The sequence below is a fragment of the Strix aluco genome, chromosome 1 (genome assembly GCF_031877795.1).
Source record: "Strix aluco isolate bStrAlu1 chromosome 1, bStrAlu1.hap1, whole genome shotgun sequence".
Taxonomy (NCBI): Eukaryota; Metazoa; Chordata; class Aves; order Strigiformes; family Strigidae; genus Strix; species Strix aluco.
The window spans coordinates 73,368,870-73,391,686 of record NC_133931.1 but is presented as its reverse complement, the minus strand read 5'-3'; the positions used below and the strand labels follow the sequence as shown (position 1 = coordinate 73,391,686).

At 39.4% G+C, this 22,817-nt stretch overlaps 1 protein-coding gene across 6 annotated transcripts in view; it reads left to right on the top strand.

Annotated features, from left to right (window-relative positions):
• The first annotated feature begins 817 nt into the window (after positions 1 to 817).
• Positions 818 to 22,817, top strand: part of RPRD1A (regulation of nuclear pre-mRNA domain containing 1A) — a 45,204-nt gene continuing 23,204 nt past the window's right edge. The window contains exons 1-8 of one of the 6 annotated variants that reach the window (XR_012623360.1): positions 822 to 1,149; positions 12,262 to 12,391; positions 13,102 to 13,208; positions 13,291 to 13,385; positions 14,324 to 14,450; positions 14,550 to 14,725; positions 15,872 to 15,946; positions 17,238 to 17,849. Coding sequence is in view for 4 of the 6 variants with exons in the window: in XM_074825205.1 (XP_074681306.1) it covers positions 999 to 1,149; positions 12,262 to 12,391; positions 13,102 to 13,208; positions 13,291 to 13,385; positions 14,324 to 14,450; positions 14,550 to 14,725; positions 17,755 to 17,811 (843 nt within the window). In the remaining 2 variants the exon portion in view is untranslated. Of the gene's footprint in view, positions 1,150 to 12,261; positions 12,392 to 13,101; positions 13,209 to 13,290; positions 13,386 to 14,323; positions 14,451 to 14,549; positions 17,850 to 22,817 lie in introns of those variants that run through there. The other 5 variants (XM_074825205.1, XM_074825214.1, XR_012623359.1 and 2 more) reach the window with 5 other exon arrangements.

The window sequence follows — 22,817 nt, the reverse complement described above, 5'->3', positions numbered from 1 at the left end:
AAAGACCTTGAAGATCATCCAGTCCAACCATTAACCTAACATTAACAGTTCCCAACTACACCATATCCCTAAGCGCTATGTCGACTCTACTCTTAAACACCTCCAGGGATGGGGACTCCACCACCTCCCTGGGCAGCCCATTCCAATGCCTAACAACCTGTTCTGTAAAGAAATGCTTCCTAGTATCTAGTCTAAACCTTCCCTGGCGCAACTTGAGGCCATTACCTCTTGTCCTATCACTTATTACTTGGTTAAAGAGGCTCATCCCGAGTTCTCTGCAAACTCCTTTCAGGAAGCTGTTGAGGGCGATGAGGCCTCCCCTCAGCCTCCTCTTCTCCAGACTAAACAATCCCAGTTCCCTCAGGCACTCCTCGTACAACATGTGCTCCAGACCCTTCACCAGCTTCGTTGCCCTTCTCTGGACACGCTCGAGTCATTCAATGTCCTTTTTGTAGTGAGGAGCCCAAAACTGAACACAGTAATCGAGGTGCGGCCTCTCCAAAGTCAGTTGGTAAGGTACAGTTGGCCCACGCAGGCTTTTAGGAATGCGGCCACCTGGAGCATGCTCGGCTGGCGAGCTCGGGCTGAGGGAAGTCACCACCGAGCGGCCCCTCTCCACGGTCGGCAGGCCGAGGCGGGGCAAGACCTGCCCAGCGGGGCGCCAGAAGGCAGCAGTGAGGGAGCACCGCCCTCGGTACCCGCCCTGCCCCGCCCCACGGCCGCCTCGTTGTGGGCCTCTGCCGGAAGTGAGGAAAGGAGGAGAAGGGGGCGTGGCCGGGCGGCTCTCCGGGACGTTCGGCCGCCGCCATTTTGTTAGCGGCGGGCTGCCGGAGCGCGCGGAAGTGGCGGCCGGCGAGGCGGGAAGGGACGGGGCTCGCCCAGCTCCTCCCCCGCTGGGGCGGAGAGGCGGGGACTGAGTGCGGCCGAGCCGGGCCGGTGGGGGCGGCGGCGGCGGCGGCTGTGGCGGCTGTGGCGGCGGGGCCGAGCGCGGCCCAGTTATGTCGGCGTTTTCGGAGGCGGCGCTGGAGCGAAAGCTGTCGGAGCTGAGCAACTCGCAGCAGAGCGTGCAGACCCTCAGCCTGTGGCTCATCCACCACCGCAAGCACTCGGCGCTCATTGTCAGCGTGTGGGAGCGGGAGCTGCGAAAAGGTGAGGCCGGCACGGCCGCTGCCATGCCGCCGCCGCTGGGCCTTTTCCCGCCTTCGGGTGCCGGGTGGGGCCTACCTCGGGGGCGGTGGGTTTGGGGGCGGTGGCCGCGGTAGGAGGAGGCCGCTCTCGGGTGTGCGGCTGCTGAGGGGAGGATGGCAGGACTCTTCGGCCTGTCGAGCCTGGGAAGGAGGAAGGGGGAGAGAGAGAGAGAGAGAGAGGGGGAGGGCCAGCCGGCCGGCCCGTCCGCCCCGACCCCTGGAGAGAACGGAGCTACTGGGGCAAGTGTTAAACCCGGGGTCTGAGTTTCTTCATGGCTGCGGGCTGGGAGGTGCTTCTCCCTCTTTTTTATCTCTACTCCCCTGGCTCCTCTTTTCTCCCTCCCATTCCCCCTTGTTCCGTCAGTGAAATGCTTCTGACGAGGCTACTTCTCATGTTTTACTTCCCGTTTTTGAGAAAGGAGAGAGGAAAGTGGGAAAAGGGAAGGAAGGCGGCAATCACGGGGTTCGGGGCTTTTTGTTTTAATGCTGGTAGTTACTGCTCTTCCAAGACGACCCTTTTTAGGCACTGTCATCATCTATAACGATGGTTAGCTGTAATACTATTTGAATTTCCTGACACGGTGGCTTTGTCCACTCATGCCACTAACTATTCTTGTAGGGCAGCTGAGGATGGGAATACTCTGGGGAAACAGCAGTTTAATGTGTCCAGAGTGGTTTTTACTTGCTGTTTTTGCCAGATGGCAAAAATGTGTGTTTCTTCAGCTATATTGAGTATTTGATGTTGAGCGTATAGACTTACAGGCTGCTGTGGGTTTCTTTTTAACAGAAAGAACTTGCAGCTATAGGCAGTTGTTGAGGGTCTGAAAGGCAGAAATGGCATGTGAAGGTTTATTTGACCTGACTGGAAAATAATTTGATCTTAAGTTGACTCATTTAAGAAAAAGAAAAATTGCTAGCTAAAACTCTACCTTGCTGTAGGAAATGTTACTGTTTTCCAATAGCTTCCTTTGTAGCCCCATTAATATGTGGATCTTTAATGGGAAAAGTTTTCAAGTGGAGAGGAAAAATAACACTTGGCTATTACAGGACTTACAAAAAAGAAACCACTCTCTTAGTTTCACACGGCTAGGAGAAATAGTTGACTTGCAGAAATGATGTGTAATGGAATACAAAGAGTGCATGGCTGGATCACAACTACCTCTTGGTTAGGGTGCGTAACTTCATAGCAAATGGATTGGACTACCTTTAAAATAAAAATCTTGAGTGTGAAGCTAATACTAAACTTTATAGTATGGAAATATGTTCCTATAAACTTTGTAGCCTTTCACGAGTACTGTGTTTTTGTTTAAAATACGCTTTTTGTGTGAAATGTTATCTTTTGAACTTTCAAGCATGAGTTAAATTATTTTTTTGTTGCCTAAAGACAAACATATTTGGTGGCATATTTCATTTTATGAAATATATTTCATGAATTATTCATATTTTCACTGTATGTTTGTTGCGAGCTTTCTTTTTTGTTCCAAGAACAAATGAATGGATCTCGCATTTGTATCTGAAACCTTTCACATTTCTGGACCTTCTACACAAACATTTGAGTGTTTGGTGTTCTGAAGGATATCAGAAAGGTATCTTAAACTAATGGGCACAGAGCCAGAGTTTTGATTGCTCTTCTTAATTAATACCAGTTCATAATATGTAATATTAATGGTCAGTCCTTAACTTTAGTGTTAGCATGATTTTCTTGTTGTGCTGTTTGGCTAATTGGAGAAATGAAATGTTTGAAACATGGACTACATGTTTGAAGATGGCATTGAGAGGCAAGGATGACGATCTTAAGAGCTCATGGGTATGCTTTGCTTTTCTTCAGCTTTCAATGTCTGGCTTCCACTTTTAAGCCTGTTTTGAGCTTTGGATGAGCATAGCTGCTATAATTGGTTTTACTTCAGTTTCTTGAAGTTGTCATCCAGCTTTTGTTGCTTCAAAGTAAGATTTTTCTGATAACTTCTTTTTGGAAGCCAGCCTTCAAGGGTCTGTGGAAAGCATGTGATAGTCTACCTCTGGTAGGAGTAGCTGAGTTGCTTTCAAGGTTCTGCGCCTTTTCTTCTGGGCTTTTAGGCCGAATGTGAAATGTTTCTTCTTTTGTATGTTCCTCTACCACTTCATTTGAAGCTGGCATAGTTAATAAACACGAGATGTATTTTAATTTTTCATCTCCAGTAATAGTACCTGAGCTTCATAAATGTTAGCTTACATTTGCCCAGTATAACTTTTTGCTAATTACAACACAGAATTGTAAGAGGGTCCCTAATCCCCAAAGGATGATTTAGGGGTCTAAGCAGACAGCCTGTGGAAGATGAGAAGGAAACCCAGTATGCGGTGGTGAAGGGACTTGCATAAAACATCACAAAGCAGAACTCTGGCAATGAGGCCATAAATGGAGTGAGTTTAAGGCTCCTGACTTGCCCACCATCCAGACTAGAAAAATTATTTCCCACCTACCTGAGAAGAAAATGATCTCTATTTGGGGAATATGGACACAAAAATGATTGGCATTGGTGCTTTTGCTAGCCAGTAGTGTCCTGGAACTGAAAATGGAACCTTGCCTTTCTAAGTTTTATTTCCTTTCATTGTATCCCTTTTTTTATTATCACCCCCATCTCCAGACTTTCTTTCCAGCCTACTCCCTTACAGGCTCATGGAACATTGTATAACCAACAGAGTTGAACATAATACACTGTGATGCTACATTTTTTTGTGGATGCTTTCAGTTTTGGTAAAAGATCCCTTTTGTCAGGTCAGCTTGCATGAAGCTTTCTGAAGTTGTCTTTAGTTATTCATGAAAACAAGTGCTAGGATCACAGCTCTCTTGTTCCTGAGTGAGTGGTTCTGATTTTTTTTTTTTTTAATAGTAATTGTCTTTATATCATGTTGGAGTAGAGGTGAAGAGGCATCCTTTCAAATGTGCGTATAACTTAGGCAACATAAAATCTTAGTCCCTTTCTGTTTGCTTGGGTTACTCAGTATTGTTCAGGTCCCATATTAGGGCATCTCTACAGATCATCGGTTCCATACACCTTCATCTACAGGTTTTCTACAGTTGAACTTTCATTGATTCTCTTGGTGAATTCTTGCACTTAGATGTAAACATAGAGAATGGTCAAAACTTACACATCTTGGTCATAACTTGGAGCAGTTGCCTAACATTGGATTTGTCTTGCTCAACTCCAGTGTTGCTAAAGTTGTATCAAGACAGTTGATGTAACTCTGCTGAAGGAGTATGCATATATGCTTTTTCTCTAATACTACCACAACTTCTATATGTAATTCTTAAAATACTGGCATGTGGAACTCACAGGGTCATTCTTAAAAATAATCAAAAATTGGAGGAAGGCTAGTATAATTATTCTAGAATTGACTGTCTTGTGAAAGTACTGATAACTCTGAATTGTCCAGACACTCCCAGTAACTGTCACAAATATTTAAGGAAAGGATGTGGTCTTATACAACCAGTGGTTTGATGAAATTATGATAAGGAGTTGCATATTTTATGCTTCAAGAGACTGAGTGTAGAGACATGCTGTTTAATGGCTGACCTCAAATATGTGCTAATGAAAAATGTGTGGATGAACTGTGTCCCTAGGTTGGGGCTGTGGCAGAGCTGGTGCTATGCCTGGGGTATTAAGCATTCCTGATTCCGCATCTGTGCAAAATCACTCAGGTATCATTCAAGGTACTCCACATTTTGGTGTGTGTAGTGGGGGTTTTTTCACTATCTATTAGTAAGATTAGTGGAGAATAGATTCTCTAGTTTGATCTTTTGCTCATTGATGAGTAAGATGATGAGAAAAGATTAATAGAATGCCTTTAACTTAAATGACAGTAGTAATGAAATAACAAAGATTTCTCCTGTTTTGACAGATAAGCAGAGGTCTACAATGACAACAGCTCCTTTTCTACTCTGCTGTTGGTTAAATATGTCATTAAATATTTCTGATGCTTTTTTTTTTTCCTGACAGTATCTTGTGTCATGCTGCTGATGAAAATCCAGCAAAACCAATAACTAGTTTTGGAATAAATGAGTTCCCTCCTGGAAAGCTGGTGCTGGCAGAAAGGAGACTGTGAGGATAGTATCACACCTTTAGGCCACAGCCTGTGTTAGCACTGACCTGTGCTGATCATGAGTCTGCATTCTTTTGGATTTCGTGGTTGATTTATGGAATAAATAATTTGGTGGGGAGGCTGCTCCTTCAGTGCTTCATTTGTAGTAAGTATCTTACATGAGAATCTCGTGCAGTTTGGATTTTTATTCTAGAAAAGTGGCTTTTTTCCTTTGGTACTTGTGATATGGCAGATTCACGATTGCTTCAGAGTAGTTTGTGTGGATTAACTGTTGTGATAATGTTGCCACATAACCTCATTATTTTAGAGAGCTTCTGAGTGGGGGTTAGAATTCTGTAAAGGCTTGGAAAGTGTGTACTGAGGAAAATGATCCTGCTTCAGGTAGATTTCAGATGTATGAAATGTAACACTCAAAGTTAAATAGTTAATAACTACTTAGTAGTCATAAGCTTACTCAGTATTTAAGTAGTACTAATTAATTAACTGTCATGTGAATACATCAGTCATTGCCAAAATGCAACTGATGGGCCCATTAAAACTATTTAATTTTGTGTATCCATAAAGGGCTTGATTTACAGGTGGTTTTTTTTAAACTAAGTCGTGGCATTACACATACAATTTTGTTGTGTAAGCCTGCAGCCACTGAATGACTGCTGAGAAAACCCTTAGGAACACCCTTGAAGAGGCTCTTCTGGGATGGAGGCTGTTGAGACTTATTTTTTATTATTTGCAAATCAGGTATGTTCTCTTGCTCCCTGGTTTCAGGATTCTGAAACCCTCGTTTCAGGGGTTTGCTTCATGTAGTAAGTGCTTGTTCAGTAGGCTCCATGTGGTATTTGCTGTACTGAGTTAAAATGTTCTTTTTAAAGGAAAAAAAAGTTGCTAGCTCTTTGAGTTATGTGACTTTTTATTTCAAGCTCCAATTAGTTGTCTGTAGTATCTTCTTATCCTGTCAACTCATTTTCTGTTAGCTTTTCCAGGTCTGGCTCTGTCACTTGTTAGGTTTTTACATCCTAGTGATATTTTAATAGTTGTCATGCTGTATCTTTAAACCTAATTTCAGATTCAGGTATCAGTTTCCTCAGAGCCTGACATGGCATCTCATAGATTAGTCACTCTCAAACCGATGCTGAACACCCCTCCTTCCCTTCCTCCCTCCCCTAATCACTTGACCTCTTGTTTTGGCTGTCATCTGTCACCCCACTCATGTCACACTGATCATTGTCTTCGCTGAAAAGCTTATCCAGGTTAGCAGAGTCATTGTCTATTGTCTTTAAGACAGCTCCGATTGTTTAAGTACATCTGGGCTGCTACAGAGGGATGTATTTTTAGCACTCAACTCTGCCAGTTTACCTGCTGTTCCACTTTATTATGCTTCAACTTTTTTTGGTTTTGTGGTGTTGAAATCATTGAGTGGTATAAGAAGTGACTATTTTTGGCTGTTCGTCTACAACTTCTGCTTCTGGGACATAAGCTAGTGTTTGGGTCCTCACTCATAGCTGTTGTCATTAATGCAATACATTTTCCTGAAGCTAGTGGATGTTGTGGCAGTTTCTCAATGCTGCTGAAATTTGGAAGATGAAGGATCTTAGTAGGCAAATTGAGAAGGCCTAGCAACATTGAAACCAGATTTGAAAGTTGTACTACATCTGAATTACCCTGATACTCAGTCAGCTGCTTTGGAGCAGAATCACAGCCAAAAGTCGTGGAAGTACATTGCCCTGAAGATGTGAAATGGATTTCAGGAAACAAGTTCCTGATTTAAAGCAATTATTTTCTGTACTATATAGTGTAGTTTTTCTGCCACCAGAAGGAATCTTTCTCTGTTGGTGGTTGTAAGATTATGTACTTAATAGCGGTATAGTGTCATTGAGCAGTGTGATACACTTGAGAGAATAGATAGATTTTATTTTATTTAAAAGAAACAAAACCGTGGCTTACTGATTTCACTGGTTCGTAAGCCTCAAGGAAGCCAATAAGAAACTTAAGATGGATGTGCTTGTGGGTACCTTCTTGCTTATCCACATGAATCTGTGCAAAAAGGTTTGGAGATGAACCAACAACAGGCAAAATTTCAGGTGAACATGAATTGTGTCAAGTTAGAAAAAAGTATTTGCTACAGATATGATTTACAAAATTACCTGCAGCCAGGAGCAGCAGATTAGCGATGTAAGAATCTTTCACTTAAACCAGTCCCATTTGGATTGTGTAATCCAGCCTGACCAGTTGACTCTCTAATATTAGTTTTGAAAGAATGCACTGTGTATAAATCTATATTCATTTATTGCCGTACCACTCGTGTCCTGGTGTCTTATCTATACCTGCCTTTCGTAGTTCTGGTTCTGAACACTTAAGTGCGGTGTCTTTTTCCTGTCCTAAAACTGTTGTTGTTGCTGTTGATTCATATCCATCTTGACATTGTACTGGCCAGGCAAGGCAGTGAAGGAATTGTTTTGTTTCATGCATTCAGGTAATTCAAGATACACTAAGTGCAGTGGGAAGCCTCTACAGAGTAATTATGTTGGAATTATTTCCTTGGTTTGTGACCAACTTTCTTGCATCTCCGTGGTAATTTGATGCTGATGGCCTCTTTCCCAGCAGTGGCTGTTGCTATGTTACCTTTGTCTACTAGCGTCCAAACTCTTAAGTCAAGATACTTGGGCGCTCAAACCTTGAACACACATTCTGTGGGCGCTCTCATTGCCCGCTTTGAAAAGGAAACGCAGCAGTTCTCAAACCTTGGTAAAATTCACCAGGAGAATTAGGTGACTGTGCAATGTTGAACACTTATTTTAACCTTTTTGTAACAGAAGGTTAATGAATTTTACGATTAAGTCCTCATTGTACAACATGCCTTTTATGGATATTATCTTTGAATTGTCCTTTCTGGTGGTAGCCTCTCAAGTGGCTTTTTACAGATATACTTTCAGTCATGTTACCAAAGATCCTGCACTTAATCAGCTTGCATAAAAACTCAGCTCCCAGTGTGAAAGATCAGTGATCTTGCACTCAAGTTTCAGTGCTGCTTGACTTAAAAAAGGTGAGTCAGGTCTTGTAATAAAAACCTTGAAAGCTTGTCAGGTGTTTTCAAAGATGTCGTGTAGCTTCTCTTGCAAAGGTGTGGAGCATGCTATGACATGGGAAATGTCCCAGGGATTTTGGGAGAAGTGCTGACACTCATATACTCTGCTGCATATATGTAGACTGATGTAATTCAAAAGCAGTTGAGCAAAATCTTTATTTGAATCCATATTAGAGAACTTTAGTAACAAAGAAACTGTTTAGTGCTGATAACTGTTGTGGGATTTTAACCTACTGATGCTCATTTTCTCAAAACATCTTGTTAAATGATACTTCCATTCAAGGTCAGTTGGCATAGCAGATCCAGTCTGTAGAAGGTTAAAGCCTGGTGTAAAATTTTCAAATGGGTCAATAGTCTATACACTTGTAGTGGGATGTAAGTGAAATCCCTTATCTTTGTGTGTTTCTCTGTAGTTTTTTCCTGTATGTTTAAGGCAGCAAATATCTCTTGGCTCTAGGGAAGAGGTGTTAGAACAGCGTGAAACTAATGGCCGTGTTTCTAGCAATCTTCATGGGAGCTCAATTTCCAATGCGGGCAGGGAAAACTGGAGAAGACAAATATGGGTGATTATGCTGGCTTTGATTGCTGGAGTTAACCTCAGTGAAAATAACATGCTCACTGCCTTCTGAGATAAAATACTTGGAGGTTCTTGCACTAAAGTGGTGGCTTGTCAGTGTTAGAGTTCTCTAAGTATTATGGACTCAAGCTACAGTATCAGGGCATCTTTATTGGACTGGCAGAGAACCAGGAATACCCAGGCCAGACTAACAGGTATGTGTTCCTAAGAAGTATAGATTGCTGAAAACTAAGACTTGATAAATGAGGATGCTAAGTCTCTCCATCGTAGGTGCCTGAGGTGCTAATCCCAGTTAGTCTCATTGTGGATGCTTTTAAGAGGAATCTGCTTACTAAGGCCCTTACACCAACCAGCACCTATTAAAATGTTTCAGAACCCAGCGCTTCAGGGAGCTGCTTTGGTGGGTAATGGTAAATCTAACTGAAACAAGTAGAAGAGTTACATGAACACTGCACAGAGCTTCTGAGAAGATGACTTAGTCCAACATGGATGCTTTCTTAGCAGTTTTGTGTTTGCAGAGTTAGTGTACCAGAGATGCTGTGAGCTAGTTACTTCTGACACTATACACTCTGGCAGATCCTTCCTTAACCAAAGATCTTATCTTTTTTCTTTCATTTGCTTCTGATAGTAAGAGTGCTTTTGCTAATAGCCTTGACATGCTTTGAGGACACTTTTTAAAATAGTCATAACTGTTCTTTGATCCCTTTTCATGTTGTGAGGTATATCAAAGCCCAGGGCTGAAAAGTTACTGTGACTGCTACTGAAGAGAGATGCTTTAAACAGGTAATTCTTTTCAGAACAGATCTATCTGGTCTGGAATTTAATTTTGTATTTCAGACTTCAGTAGTTAATTTACAGTCATAGTAGCGGTAGAACACTTCAGGTTTTCTCAGCTCAGAGTTGTCAGCCTCAGTTGCTGAAGGTTACATTGCATTTTAGTCTTGTGTGTAAGGCACAGCAGTAGTAGGCCAGTATGTAAATCCTGGAGATTTGTGAAGTGAAAGGGAATGCTGCTTGAGAGTAGTCATAATTTTTAGCTTTGGAATTTTGCACAGAGCATTCTTACAGCAAGAGGAATTAAACTTTACTTCACAGTCTTCTTTGTGAATATAAAGGTAGAACATTAGTTGAATTTCTTACCAAAGCCATAGATAGCTTAATAGTGTTTTGAGGATTTTTTGTTCATTATATGCAGTTTTGTTTCTGTTGAATTGTGGTAGGAAGCTGAAAAGGTAATACTGGAGGAAATAAGCTTGAAAGTGACTTTCTGGGTTTTTGCATGCTTTTTCCAAACATGGTATATTGATCTCTCTACTGTAGTGAATAGATCAAGTCTAGGCTTTGTGAGAATCAACATCGCCTGACTTCATGGCACTGCATATATCTCCTGTCTTTACCAGCTCAGTTGATTCGTTACTTGTTGGAAACAAGAAGGTTGAGGTCTGTCACAAATGAGCTACATCACTGAGGATTAAAACATGACTTTTTTTTTTTTTTTCCTGTGAAATGGATGGACAAGGACCTCCACTGCATGCAGTTCAGAGGATATAGTATGGGGAACAATCTGCTCTGTTAGATTTTGAGTCCTAAGTCTGGGCTGATTAAGAAATGGGGGAGGGGACAGGGTCAGTTTTGGTAAATGCTAGTTAACTTTGGTGCACTTGTGAGACAAGATGTGGTTTCTAAGATTCTCGCCTTGAATAATTCAAAGCTTTCTATGTGTCAGAACTGGATTTACCTGAAACGGAGGAAGGAGATGTGTTGCTATATGGTCAGTCAGTTTTTAATACAGAAATTAAGTAGCATAAGTTTATAAAATCTACATTTTAGTTTAGCCAGATTTTGACCCAAATAGATTAATTTCCTGGGTGTTTGCATGTAGTGACTTCACTGTTTGAAGCAGACTTTTTTTGCCACTTTTTAGTTTGCTTTGGTTCTAAGAAATACGTGCATTTTTATTTCTAACACGGGGCGGGGGGGGGGGGGGGGGGGCGGGGTGTTCCCACTTAATCCCAAACTCTTTATTTGTTGGATATATCTGACCGAGAGGATAGGAAAAATACAATGCTCCAAGGAGAAATCCTTCAGAGGAGCCTTTCTGTAATGGAAAACTTACTCTCAAAAACATTTCCTTAGAATGGAAGCATATTGACATTGAATTTTTTTGTTTGTATGTGAGAGTGGTGGTTCTGCACGTTTGAGAGGTTGGAGTGAAAGTTAACAAAATCAAATCATACTGGAAACTAAACACAAGTTTTAAGAAATCCTAGATTGGCTTCACCACAGTGCTGCTTTCCTCAAGAGGGCAGAAAAAACTTAGATTTTTGTCTTTCAGGAGAAACCTCTTTTTAAAGTCACAGCATACATACAGAGACTGTGTAGTGGTAATGGATATTGAAAATTTTTATGATGCTAACACAAGGTTAGAAGTGTTACAATAAAAGTTGTAGGTCTGAGAAAGTTGTAGCCTAATGAAGATTAGATGAAGTGTGTTGGTAAATGAAAACACCTGAGTAGGAACACTTAGAAAACATGAAATAAATTTTCAAAAGCAACTTGTAAATTGGAAGCTTGTGATCTACTGCATGTTAATGGAAATGGGGTAGAACGCTTAAGACACTTTGAGAAGAGATACAGCGCAGCAACCTGAAAGTGATTCTTGAAAATGTTTTCTTGATATTACAGCTGCAGACACTTGAGTGTTTTAATGATTAGGAGATGGGGGAGGGGAGTGTCACAGTGATATGGAGTGATTGACATGGGATTGACTGTTCAGTTTGCTCAAATATGAGAATGAGGGGTGGTTATATAAGACTGAGTGAAATTCAAACCAAAAGGAGGAAGTTCTTCACATGAATGATTGTGGATCTGTGAAGCTCTTTGTCAAAGGACTCCATGGGTGTAAGAAATTTATGCAAGCTCAAAGGGAAGGTGAAGTACTTGGAAGAAATCTGTGAAGACTACCAAAGAGACAAATCACATAAGGCTCATGAAAACACATGAAAATAGTTGAGGGCTGAAGAACACTTTGGAATATCATGGTTTTTTCTGTTTATTTTTGGAGATGGTGCTAGAGGAAACTTGTGTCATATTATGAGGAGGGAGAATCTGAGCAAAGAGTTACAGCAGAAGGGAGAGAAAAGTCGATGGGTGACCAAAGTCTTTTCACATTTTTAAATACAAAATTAGAGTGAAATGTTGTAAGCAGTAAGGAGACTAGGAAAAACAAATTTGATTTGTATTTTTTTGGTTTTAGTATAAATGTGGATAAATAGGTACTAGTTGGAGGAACCAAAAATATTCTAATTATTCTTGTTTATTGCTCTTTTTATTAGCAAAACCAAATAGGAAGCTGACATTCCTGTACTTGGCCAACGATGTCATACAGAACAGCAAAAGGAAAGGACCAGAATTTACGAAAGACTTTGCTCCAGTAATAGTGGAGGCTTTTAAGCATGTTTCAAGGTAAACTGTTATGTGCAGTGTCCTTCATCATACTGTATTTGAGACGTATTTAGGGAAGTCCTCAGCTCATCTCTTCTGGCCCAGCTAGTCCTTCTGTGCTATTTCTGTACTTGAAGTCTTGTTAATTTAATTTATTCAGTATTCTTTTGATCTTGCATAGTCTTAATGCCGTTGGATGAAGTTACATAGTAAATTCATCTGCATTCAGTCCTTTTTGCCTTAGAAAGCTGTTAGCTATGCCATAAATTAAGACTTGCTTTCAGTCTGTTTATATGCTGCCACAATTTGATATGTTTCATTACTGGTGTTGCATGATTTGTTTTTCCCCAGCAGCCACTGATCTTGTTGCATGAGGATGCTAGAGTCTTGATACAGAATTATATTCACATGGTACGCAGCTGCTGAAGCAACACAAACCTATTTCCAGTGTTTGTGTAATAGGGTTACAGACCTACAGACTTATGGGTTGAGCAAGCAAACAGAAAGAGGGAATTGGGCATTGGCCACCTTTTTTTAGATGCTTGCTAAGATGTCTTGAACTGGTCTTTGCTTTCTTTTCTTTGAAATGTGATTTTATTATTTTCTGAGATTATTGAACTTCTGATACTTTGATAATGCGAAGGTATGCCAGGGTCTTCCTGTGGAAGACAATCATATGGAAGTTCTGTACTTTTACCTGGTGCTGATTTTTGCTTTTTTCCTTGTAACAGTGAGTCTGATGACAGTTGTAAGAAACACCTTGGCCGAGTGCTGTCTATCTGGGAAGAAAGGTCTGTTTATGAAAATGATGTATTAGAACAACTTAGGCAAGCTTTATGTAAGTATTTTGTGTGTGTATGAAGATTCAGTCTCTTGTTTGAAATATTGTTTCCCTGACTCCTCTGTTTGTTTTCATTTAGATGGAGATAGAAAAGTGAGGAAGCGCACATATGAACAGATAAAAGTTGATGAAAATAACTGTTCACCTCGAAGTTCTCCCACTGACCCTCCACAGGTAAAAGCGTGTTTATAAAATTCTCTATTTGCACATAGTTTGATTACAGACATTTTCAGTAACTCTTGTTTTTGAGTGGTCTCTGGTTTTCTTTTTAATGAGGTACTGTTTCTGAGCAAGGGTGACTACACCTGAAACTTTTCTTCACAGTGCTTTAAGTTACAAGTGGAGCATGTTGTAACTTCAGTCAGTTTGACAGTAAACCAGAATGTATGAACTATAAATTCAGTTTTGTTCACATCAGGATTTCCACAGTGTTTTACGTTCTCATTTGGATTCCGGGGTGGTAATGAGTAACACGTGTTAAAATAAGGTTGCTATCACTTTATCAGTAAAATATTTCTCAATGTTGCAATCGTGACAGTTGGGAAAGTTCTTGTCTGTCTTGTGTTGTTATGGCTTTTATAATTCTTGTATGTTTTTGTTATGGTACTGCCCCACCTCACAAAGCTTTTTGTTACATCAAGGAATGACTGTCCTCAATCACAATTTAGTATGTTTCTCTGTAACAGACATCTGGGCTTCTATGAACATCAGTCCTACTTCCAAAAGAAGTGCACTGATCTAGTCTGATGCAATAGTGAAGCAAAACTACAAGAAAAATAATTTCAAAAATGTATAGTAAAATGAAAGGTACTGTAAAATAATCACTACTGTCGAAAAGATTTACAGGTAGTCCTATACCAATAATTTAAATGAAAAATCTATTTTAGGAAGGTGACCTTTTAAAACTAGGAACGCTGCAGTGTTCTGAGGATTAATGGCTTGGCTTTGTTTTGGTTTCAGTCTGAGAGGGGATAGAATGCTGCTCTAATGCTGTTATCATGAATGCTGTTAAAATTGCCATCAAATTTATTCAGTAAGCTTATTGTGAAATACTGTTTTGTACTAGGATCTGTTTCTTTAAACTAGTTCTCAATCTTGCATGCTTTTTTCAGACCACAGATCTCATTAGAGCATTACAAGAACTAGAAAACGCTGCCTCTGGGGATGCAGCAGTTCATCAGAGAATAGCTTCTTTGCCTATAGAGGTTCAAGATGTGTCCCTGTTAGACAGAATAACAGGTGAGGGTTGGGGAATCCAGTAATGGAAATGCTGTTCTGAGGACTTGACAGTGTATAATGAAACCATGCTTTACTTGTTTTTCTCTGCTTGCTTTTTAGATAAGGAATCTGGAGAGCAACTTTCCAAAATGGTAGATGATGCATGTATGTTGCTGGCGGATTACAATGGCAGGTTGGCAGCTGAAATAGATGATAGAAAACAGCTAACTCGAATGTTGTCGGACTTTCTCCGATGTCAAAAAGAATTCCTTGCAGAGAAAGAACATAAGCTGGAAGTGCGTAATGTTTTGTTTTAGTCCATTCTTCACTAAAGCTTGTTCTTGCAAATGTTTTTAGTTTGCCTAAACAACTTTTCTCTCCAAAGGTAAATAGTTAACTGCCACTGTTAGATCTTTGCTTCCGGCATATTATTATCAAGATTTCTTTTGGTTCTAGTGTTCTAAACCTATTAAACCAGCTCAACACTAGGTAATGTTACAACTGTAATCACTTCAGTGTTTGTCTTTCTGGTTTTGAGGCTATTCAGTCTTCATTATATGTACAGACTTAGTTTTAGTAGTGCAGGTAGAGTCTTATCCTGAATGATACGAATTCAATTCTTCATAGAGTAAATTTTTTCTTATTCTTTTCATTCATTGTTGTAAGTCTTAGTTATGTATTACATTGTTTAATAATATCCTTTTAGTGAATAGAATGATCTTTCTGATAGTTGTGGGTTTGTGAAGCCATTTAAAGGATAAGAATTTAATTACTGGTTTCAGCACACCTTTTTAAGCTGACTCAAGCATCCATTAAACCTAGTAGAATGTAGTTTTGGCTTCTACAACCTCTAACACAGCTGGTTAGCAGCACTAGCACCATTAGGACAGGACAAATCATTAATAAAAGGAAGATGCAGAGTGAACAGCTCATTATGAGCAAATGATCCCCTAAATTATTCTGTTCTTCGCTATTACCAGTCATCTGTTTTCCTTTCCTACGGCGCAATATTGTCAGACCTCCCGTTGAACATCTCACATATTCTAAATAGGTCCATAATTTCATGTCCATTGCTTCCCAAATCCCTTGTCTCAGCTTTGAGACGTAGGTTCCAGTGTTAACTTGGGTATTACAGTAATAGAACTGAAGCTGCATCCTTTTGCAAGGGGAGATAGCTGAACAGTTGCAGTGCCCTGTAACTGCAGCATATGGTTACGTGGTGCACAAATTAATTGCTTTTCAGGTTTCATCATATAGGCCTGTCAACCTTTTTTTTACTCTGTGGTTTCTTTCCCCTTTTATAATTTCATAACTTGAGTTCAGATTTTTCGGTGTCTTTGTTCAGGAAAATGCTGTTCAGAATGTATCCAAAGTGATCATTCAGATTGGTTGTCATTCCTAGACTACTCATCTCCTGACTTCCTTTGCTCTGTGCCTCGCAGAAAAGCAATTGATGAAGGTTCTTCCTATCAACTTCGCTGTGTTTATCCTGTGGGAAGAATATCAACCAGCTTCATGTAAGATAGGTGGTATGCACGGTAGTGCTGATTGCCGTAGCAACTGATCCAACTGCACAGTGGAACCTGGAAGATAAAGAAAAGGAAGCCTTAAGCTTTTCATCACCTGCCCTACATTCCCTCTGTGTGTGTGTAATGTGTTTGAAGGACAAGTTCCCACAGTACCAGTGTAGGACTGATTGCTTTGAGGCACTCATTTCTTTTTGTAGATCATTACCAGCAATTAGACCTGGTTTAGGTATAGTAGACCACTGGGATATTGAATTGCTCAAAAGGCAGTGATTTAGCCCTTCAGACAGATTTATACTTCTTTAAAAACAAGAGAGCTCATTTAATCAGAAATTACAAATGAACATAACCCACCCTGACTTGTTGTTTTCAACAAATACAAACCAGTTTAATTTCCCAGTATTACTAGATCAAACAGTTCATAACTGTAAGAGAAAGCAGTTGCATATTCCCAGGCTGTCATGGTAATTAAAACTGGGTTTCTTGGCTGAATTATTTAAACTGTAGAAGAATCTCATTCTAATACAGCACACTTCTAGTTTTGGACTGGTTTCAGAAGTCTGTCTTTAAAAAGCAGGAGATAGTCTCCAGGATCTGTAGCAGTCTGTTTTGAACTGATGAAGTCCTAGGATGTTGAGGTATACTGTTAAGAATGTTTTTAGGATGATTAGTGTGGTATATATGCAGGTTACTAATAAAGAACTATCAGCCAAGATGGTGTCAGCCCAGGGTACTAATAAGGAGCTACGAACCAAGAGATTGTGAAGAACAAGAACCTTAAAATCAAGTTTCTAAACTTGTGTTAAAATGAGTGAAGTGACTTTATGCTCACTACCAATAGTACCTTTTTATTTGGGAAGTGCAGGCTGATAAATATTCTGAAGTTTTGAAATGTAAGATCAGGATGTCTTCATGATACTGTCTGTAGGGCCAGCTGACTTAGTTTATCTTTTTCTTTTTTTTTAAGAAAGGGTTATCTTCTGATGTAAATACCAAACACCTGTAGGCAGTTGCATTTGTTTTCTGAAGCAAAGACTCTGTTTTTTACAGTCTTAGGAAATACCATACATCAGTTTGAGCCTTGCTTCTCAGCTTCTGATTTGATGTAGCACTGAACTGTCTGTCCCTAGATTTTGCTGCCCAGGTTCAATTTCTGGTGAAATTAATTTGTTCTAGACAAGCTTGTTTCCTTTGTTAGACTTCCAGCTATTGACTTTTTTTTTCGAGTATAACGTGGTCTCTGGGTTGTAACATAGTGAGTCTTCATTTCTTTCTGAATTAGGATCTCAGCTATATGCTCACAGATTGATGATACTACCTTACTGTTGTCAGACACCCAGGTATGGTAAGAAACAAGTGGTTGTATTCTTAGTGGAATCTAGAAATGTTACCTGCTGTTGACCTGGTTTAACAGTATTAGAATTTGAGTTCCCAGAGAATTCTTGCTAACTTGAAACTTTAGATGGGAGCTTTAGACCTAAATTAGCAGCTCTTTTATCTTCTGAAGAAAATTTACAGGTAAGTAACTTCAAATAACCAATCTTTCCATAAGTAGTGTTTTAAGAATAAAAGTTTCTCTGATAGTTATTTCTACACAGAAGTGCATGATTCCCATCAAAATCAAGGTAATGTATGCATTAAATCTTGACAGGAAATTTTGACAACAGATAAATAATATAAGCTATCATGTCTGCATCAAAAGCTAACTGTACTGCTTAGTAGGTGACTTTCATAAGTCTGCTCTGGGTAAGTAGTGTCATCTTTTAACTCTTAAATTGTTTTCTTTAACATCTGTCTAGCTTCTGTTGCAGGTGGTGGACATGGACCTATCTTCTAATGATGTCACCATCCATTAGTACACACATCCTGCTAAAAATAAATTTAAGAATCAAAATCTTGTATTGTCTGTTGTTTTTGAAAACTGAAGAGGAGGAATTCTGTAACTACTCGTACCAAACCTCTGCTATTTTCATCTATATTCTCACAAACATTTCTGAGTTTATGCCTGAGGTGGATAAGTAACTATCCAGTGTCATTCCTTTTTCTTGAAGATTAAAATTTTCACATGGTTGTTCCTAAAACTCAAGTCCTTCCAGTTAAACCATTTGAAATTCCAAATGCAGAAGTTTGGGTGTCACTTGCATTGAAGCTGCCATTACCAAAAGGAAAGAGCTGTGAAAACAAGACTTTCAGACTTTCTCTTTTTAACTTATACTCTAGCTGTTGGGTTTACATGAACATCAGAAATGAGAAGTGATGAATGTAGAACTTGTCCTTCACAAGCACAATAAAGAACTTTTGCTTTATTAATGTACATCTATTTTACATTTTATGTAGGTGACAGAGAAGATGTATTTTATAATTGCTCTTATGCCCCTTTAGAGCCCGTCTCAAATTTAGGACTGTCCTAAAGAGTATTTTCCCTTCACTTCTGTAAATTTCAAAGTAGTATAAATATTTAAGGTTCAGCATACTGTAGCTGTGTCTGGAAACTTATATAGGATTTATAGGTAGATGTGATTCTATCTGTTGGAGAAAATGGAAATTTTTGCAAGAAGACTTGTAGGTACCCTTTTTTCTGAGAACTTTGAGGACTAATAGCACTTCCTGTTTTCTGCTACTTTGGCCAACTCCTCCCTCTCTGCTTCCTCATTGTGTCCTGCTCCCACCTCTCTGCCCATCCCCTAGTTTTTGAATAGAAGTGTTGGTTGATCTGTTGATCTCACTGAAGGCTGATAAAAAGAGCTTTTTAGGTTATGCAGGAACAGAAAATTAGGTATACATAAATTTGCATCTGGGTATGCTCATCTCCTTTTGATAAAGACTGTCCTGTAGATATTCTAGAATTAACATGGCCTTAAAAATACAGAAATGACATGAACAGGAGAAGTACTTGATTTACTGTTTTTTCATATTGCTATACTTTTGCCTCTTCCACAGTCTCATTGATTACAGAGTAAATAAACTCTTACTAAATTTCAAATAAAGTCTTTGATAGTTCAGAATTCTGCATGACTTACTAACAAGTGTGGGCAGGGGATCATATGTCCGTCTTCTAGAAAAACTACAGCCTCCTCCTCACCTTTGTTACGGAAAAATGTAGCATCACTGCACTTAGTGTATACCGAATGACCCAGTTTCTTACATAGTGTTTCTATCAATTTACCACTTTAAATTGGGGAACATCTTGTTGCTAAATCCAACTTTTTGTGAATTTTTGCTACTCTGGGAGGCCTGCTGTGTTTTAACAGCTTGCATTTAATTAAGACACTTATTGGTGATGTTGCCATCTTGCATTCCTTATTTTCTGCAGCTGTATAAACAATATTCATATCCTTACACTCACACATCTGGTTATAATTGTGGTTTCTTAGCATGTTGAGAGAATATTATATGATCAATGCATTTTTATTTCATGATTGAGCTTTATGGCTTGACTTGTCTTCCTAAAGGGTTTGATTTTTGTCATGGGGTTTTTAGGGGTAAACAGCAAGCAGTTAGTCATGCTAGTCTAGCTCTGGAGTGAAAGGTTTTTTGTGAGGTTCTTTCTGTTCAGTTCCAGCTTAATGATTTCAAATGCAGACAAAAATGTTCAGCAAAGAATTCAGGGATAGCAGTGGTATAACAGGCCTCTTGTGTTCAGGTTTTGTTTCTCGGTGCAAGACTGGATCAATGCTGTTGTCTGCTGTTTCCCTCCACCATGGCTTTTGTATTATCACATGCAGTAGTGCTTTTATTGCTGTGGTGTTTTTTTTTTTCTTTAGACTCTTTATACTTACCTAGTACCTTTGTATGCCAGTTTCTTTCTGTCAGTACCAGATGAACTTAATGTAATACCTTCAGTCACGCTTCATACTTTTCAAGTCCTCTTAAAATAATTGGAATTCATTTCTTCATAACCTTGCAGCTGAGCAGCTAAAGTATTTTGCTGAGCTTTGGTTGAAGTTGAGGAAAATTGATTTGTAGCATGAATCCTACACTGCTTTTTGTTATGGGGTGGAGGTTGCAGCATTGTAGGTAATCTACAAGTCCCTAAATGTGGTAGCACCACAGTAATTCAAGTTAATCTTGAGTTAGAACTGAGCTGTGCTGTACCTGCTACTAATAGTGCAATGATTACAGAACCAGTAGCTGGGAAATAACAGTGGGCAATAAGGTTCATCCATACTCATCCGGACTGTTTTGAGTATTTAAGGTCTTCTGATACATGCTTGGCAGGAAAAGACTGCCTGTGAATAGTGATACCAAAAAGTGATCTCTTGACATTATGAACCATTGCATGAATTTCTGTTCAGGATTACAGCTTCAGAAATTGAAGCTGGGTTGACAGTGCTTCCAGTTCAAGGAGTATATGACTTCTACTCAAACAGGTGTTTGAATTGATCTAGATATTCTTGGGCTGAGGAGAATATGGCTGTGGATCTCTTTATAATAAAAAAGGGAACAGCCTTTGCCAGAATTATTTTCTTTATTTTGTGGGCCAGTTTCAAGTAACTCACTGTTTTTTCAGAGAAATGTACATAGCAACCATCAAGAGCGAAATGTAGGCTGAGGATCTCTAATGGACTGATTCTCTTCGTGCTAGTTCTCCCCATCCTGCCCTGTACTAAATCGAATATGATTCAGAAACAGGCCCCTATGCTTAGAGATTTGTGTAGAATGGTTCAGAGCCCTTGCTCATAGGTTGGCTTTGAATGACCATTGGAGATGCTTTGTGTAGTGTAAATGCTCTATTCATCTTAAAGTTGAGTTGCACAGTGCAAGTCCTTTAATGAATATAGTCACTGGGGGTTTTGTGTGCGTTTAAAAAAAACCCAAAACCTAACCAAACCACCCCAACACCACCACCACCACCCCCTGCCCTAACTAAACTTCAGTAAACTCAGTAGTTTGAATTATCTACCTGAAGATGACTGGGGAGAATTAAGCAATCACTGCAATACTCATCTCTCTGTAAGGTTTATTAGGTTAGAAGTTAATGTGAGGGGATGTTTAAAATGAGACACAGGTTGTGTCTCTTGCCTGCAATAGAAGTAGGCTTGTTAAGCATGCTTGCAGGTTGCTAACCTGTCTTTTAAATGTGGTGATTCTTTTGTTTCCATGAGCATTTTTTTCAGTGGCAGGAGGTGCAGTTGCAATGGTTAAGTTTTGTAGAAGTAATTTGCTGGACTGGAGTGGAGAACAGCAGCCCTTATGTCAAACACAGCAAAGCAAAGTCAAGTGGTCAGTGCATTTTGTTCCTCTGTGCTGTACCCATTTTATGGGAATAATGCCTCATTTCTTACAACAAGCTTATAACCTCTCTGTACGTGAGCAATAAATATCCCCTTTTTTATATTGTGATTTAATGACTGCAGCCTCAGATACCATGGTACATAGTTTCCCAGTTTGTACCTGAAAGAGTATTAGACTTCAGAGCTCTATGTTGTCATTCAGAGCAACAGAAACACTTGAAGACTTCCACTTTCTAAATTGAATTGCCAGATATTTGAGTATAAATCCTGGCTTTTCTAAGAGATTGGGCAGGTTGTAGGTTGTACTTAGCTCTTCCTTGTAAAATAATAACTTTTTGCTTCGATTCATCATGTTTTAAGGCATTTCTTGTCACACTGAAGATGCTCTGGTTTTGAAACTGTAATAAAAATGTTACGACTTCTGTATTTATAAAACCTTTTGCCAATTTCACCCTTATTTGTGAAGGGTGGTTTTTTTTTTTAACCTTCACTGCATTACTTTTTATTTGAAAGGGGGGGGGGAAAGGAAGTAAAAGATACTAGGTACTTTAATACCCTTGAGGTACCTTTTGAATTCCTCGTTATAAAAATATTGAGAGAAGATGCTGGTCTTATCTAGGTAGGACTTGCTGTTCCTGAGACACTTAGACAGAATGTTCCTGGCTGTTGCAAGCCAAAAATTTGATACTGTTAACCAAAATGAATGGATCTATTTGTGTCATCCTCAGAAGAACAAGTTTTGCAGGTATGTAATGGATTCGGTTTTTGTGCAAACATCTGAGATGATGGGAAATTGAAAATGGAATAATCAGTACTCTATCTAGAACTTCTCCTTAAGTTTTTGAAGGACAGCTGTAGATTAGCAAGTGACTGGTGCTTTCTGCAGCAGATGTTCCCTTTGCTTTATTCAGATGTTTGCTGGAAGAAAAAAAAACAAACAACTGGATATAAGAAATGGATGTAAGAACTGGGATGTAAGAAATATTGAAAGTGTAGCACCTATTTATGTCAGTAGTAGCAATGTAGTCTTTCAAGTTAAGACTACACCTCTTCTGCTAGCTTTAATTTTCCACAGTAATATTGTTGCTGTTTAGATTTTTTAAAATTCGGATGTTTGTGTTGCTAGACCTATTAAAGTTTAAGAACATATTTCTTAATCTGTATTCTGAATACAAAGTCAGCAGAACTATAAACCCTGCTTGTGTCCCTCCCACAACTGGAAACTTGCTTTTGGAATTGTTTGTTGAAGCAACTGTAAACTCTAAATAGAAATGTAAGACTACACTGGAATGACAGGTGGTAACTACACAGACTAAACTTTGGGCTTTCTGACTCAGTTTGAGAGTTACAAAGAAAACATTTGAAATCAAGTTTCAAAAAAGAAAACATGGATGGAAGGGAAAAGGGAAGGGGAAGCTATCAGAAAAGTCTGCTCTACAATTTGAGATTACTTATATAAACAAACTGAATAGAGATCTGTTGCTTTAGCAACTGGTAGTTGCTTTAGTCTTCTGGTAGTTTTGTTTAACAGGAAAATAAGCCCATGTGTATTTGAAGGTCATTGTGTTTGACTCAAAGCCTGTGCTCCTTAGCATTCTCTTTAAATTTTGTCCTAATTAAAGCCTGTG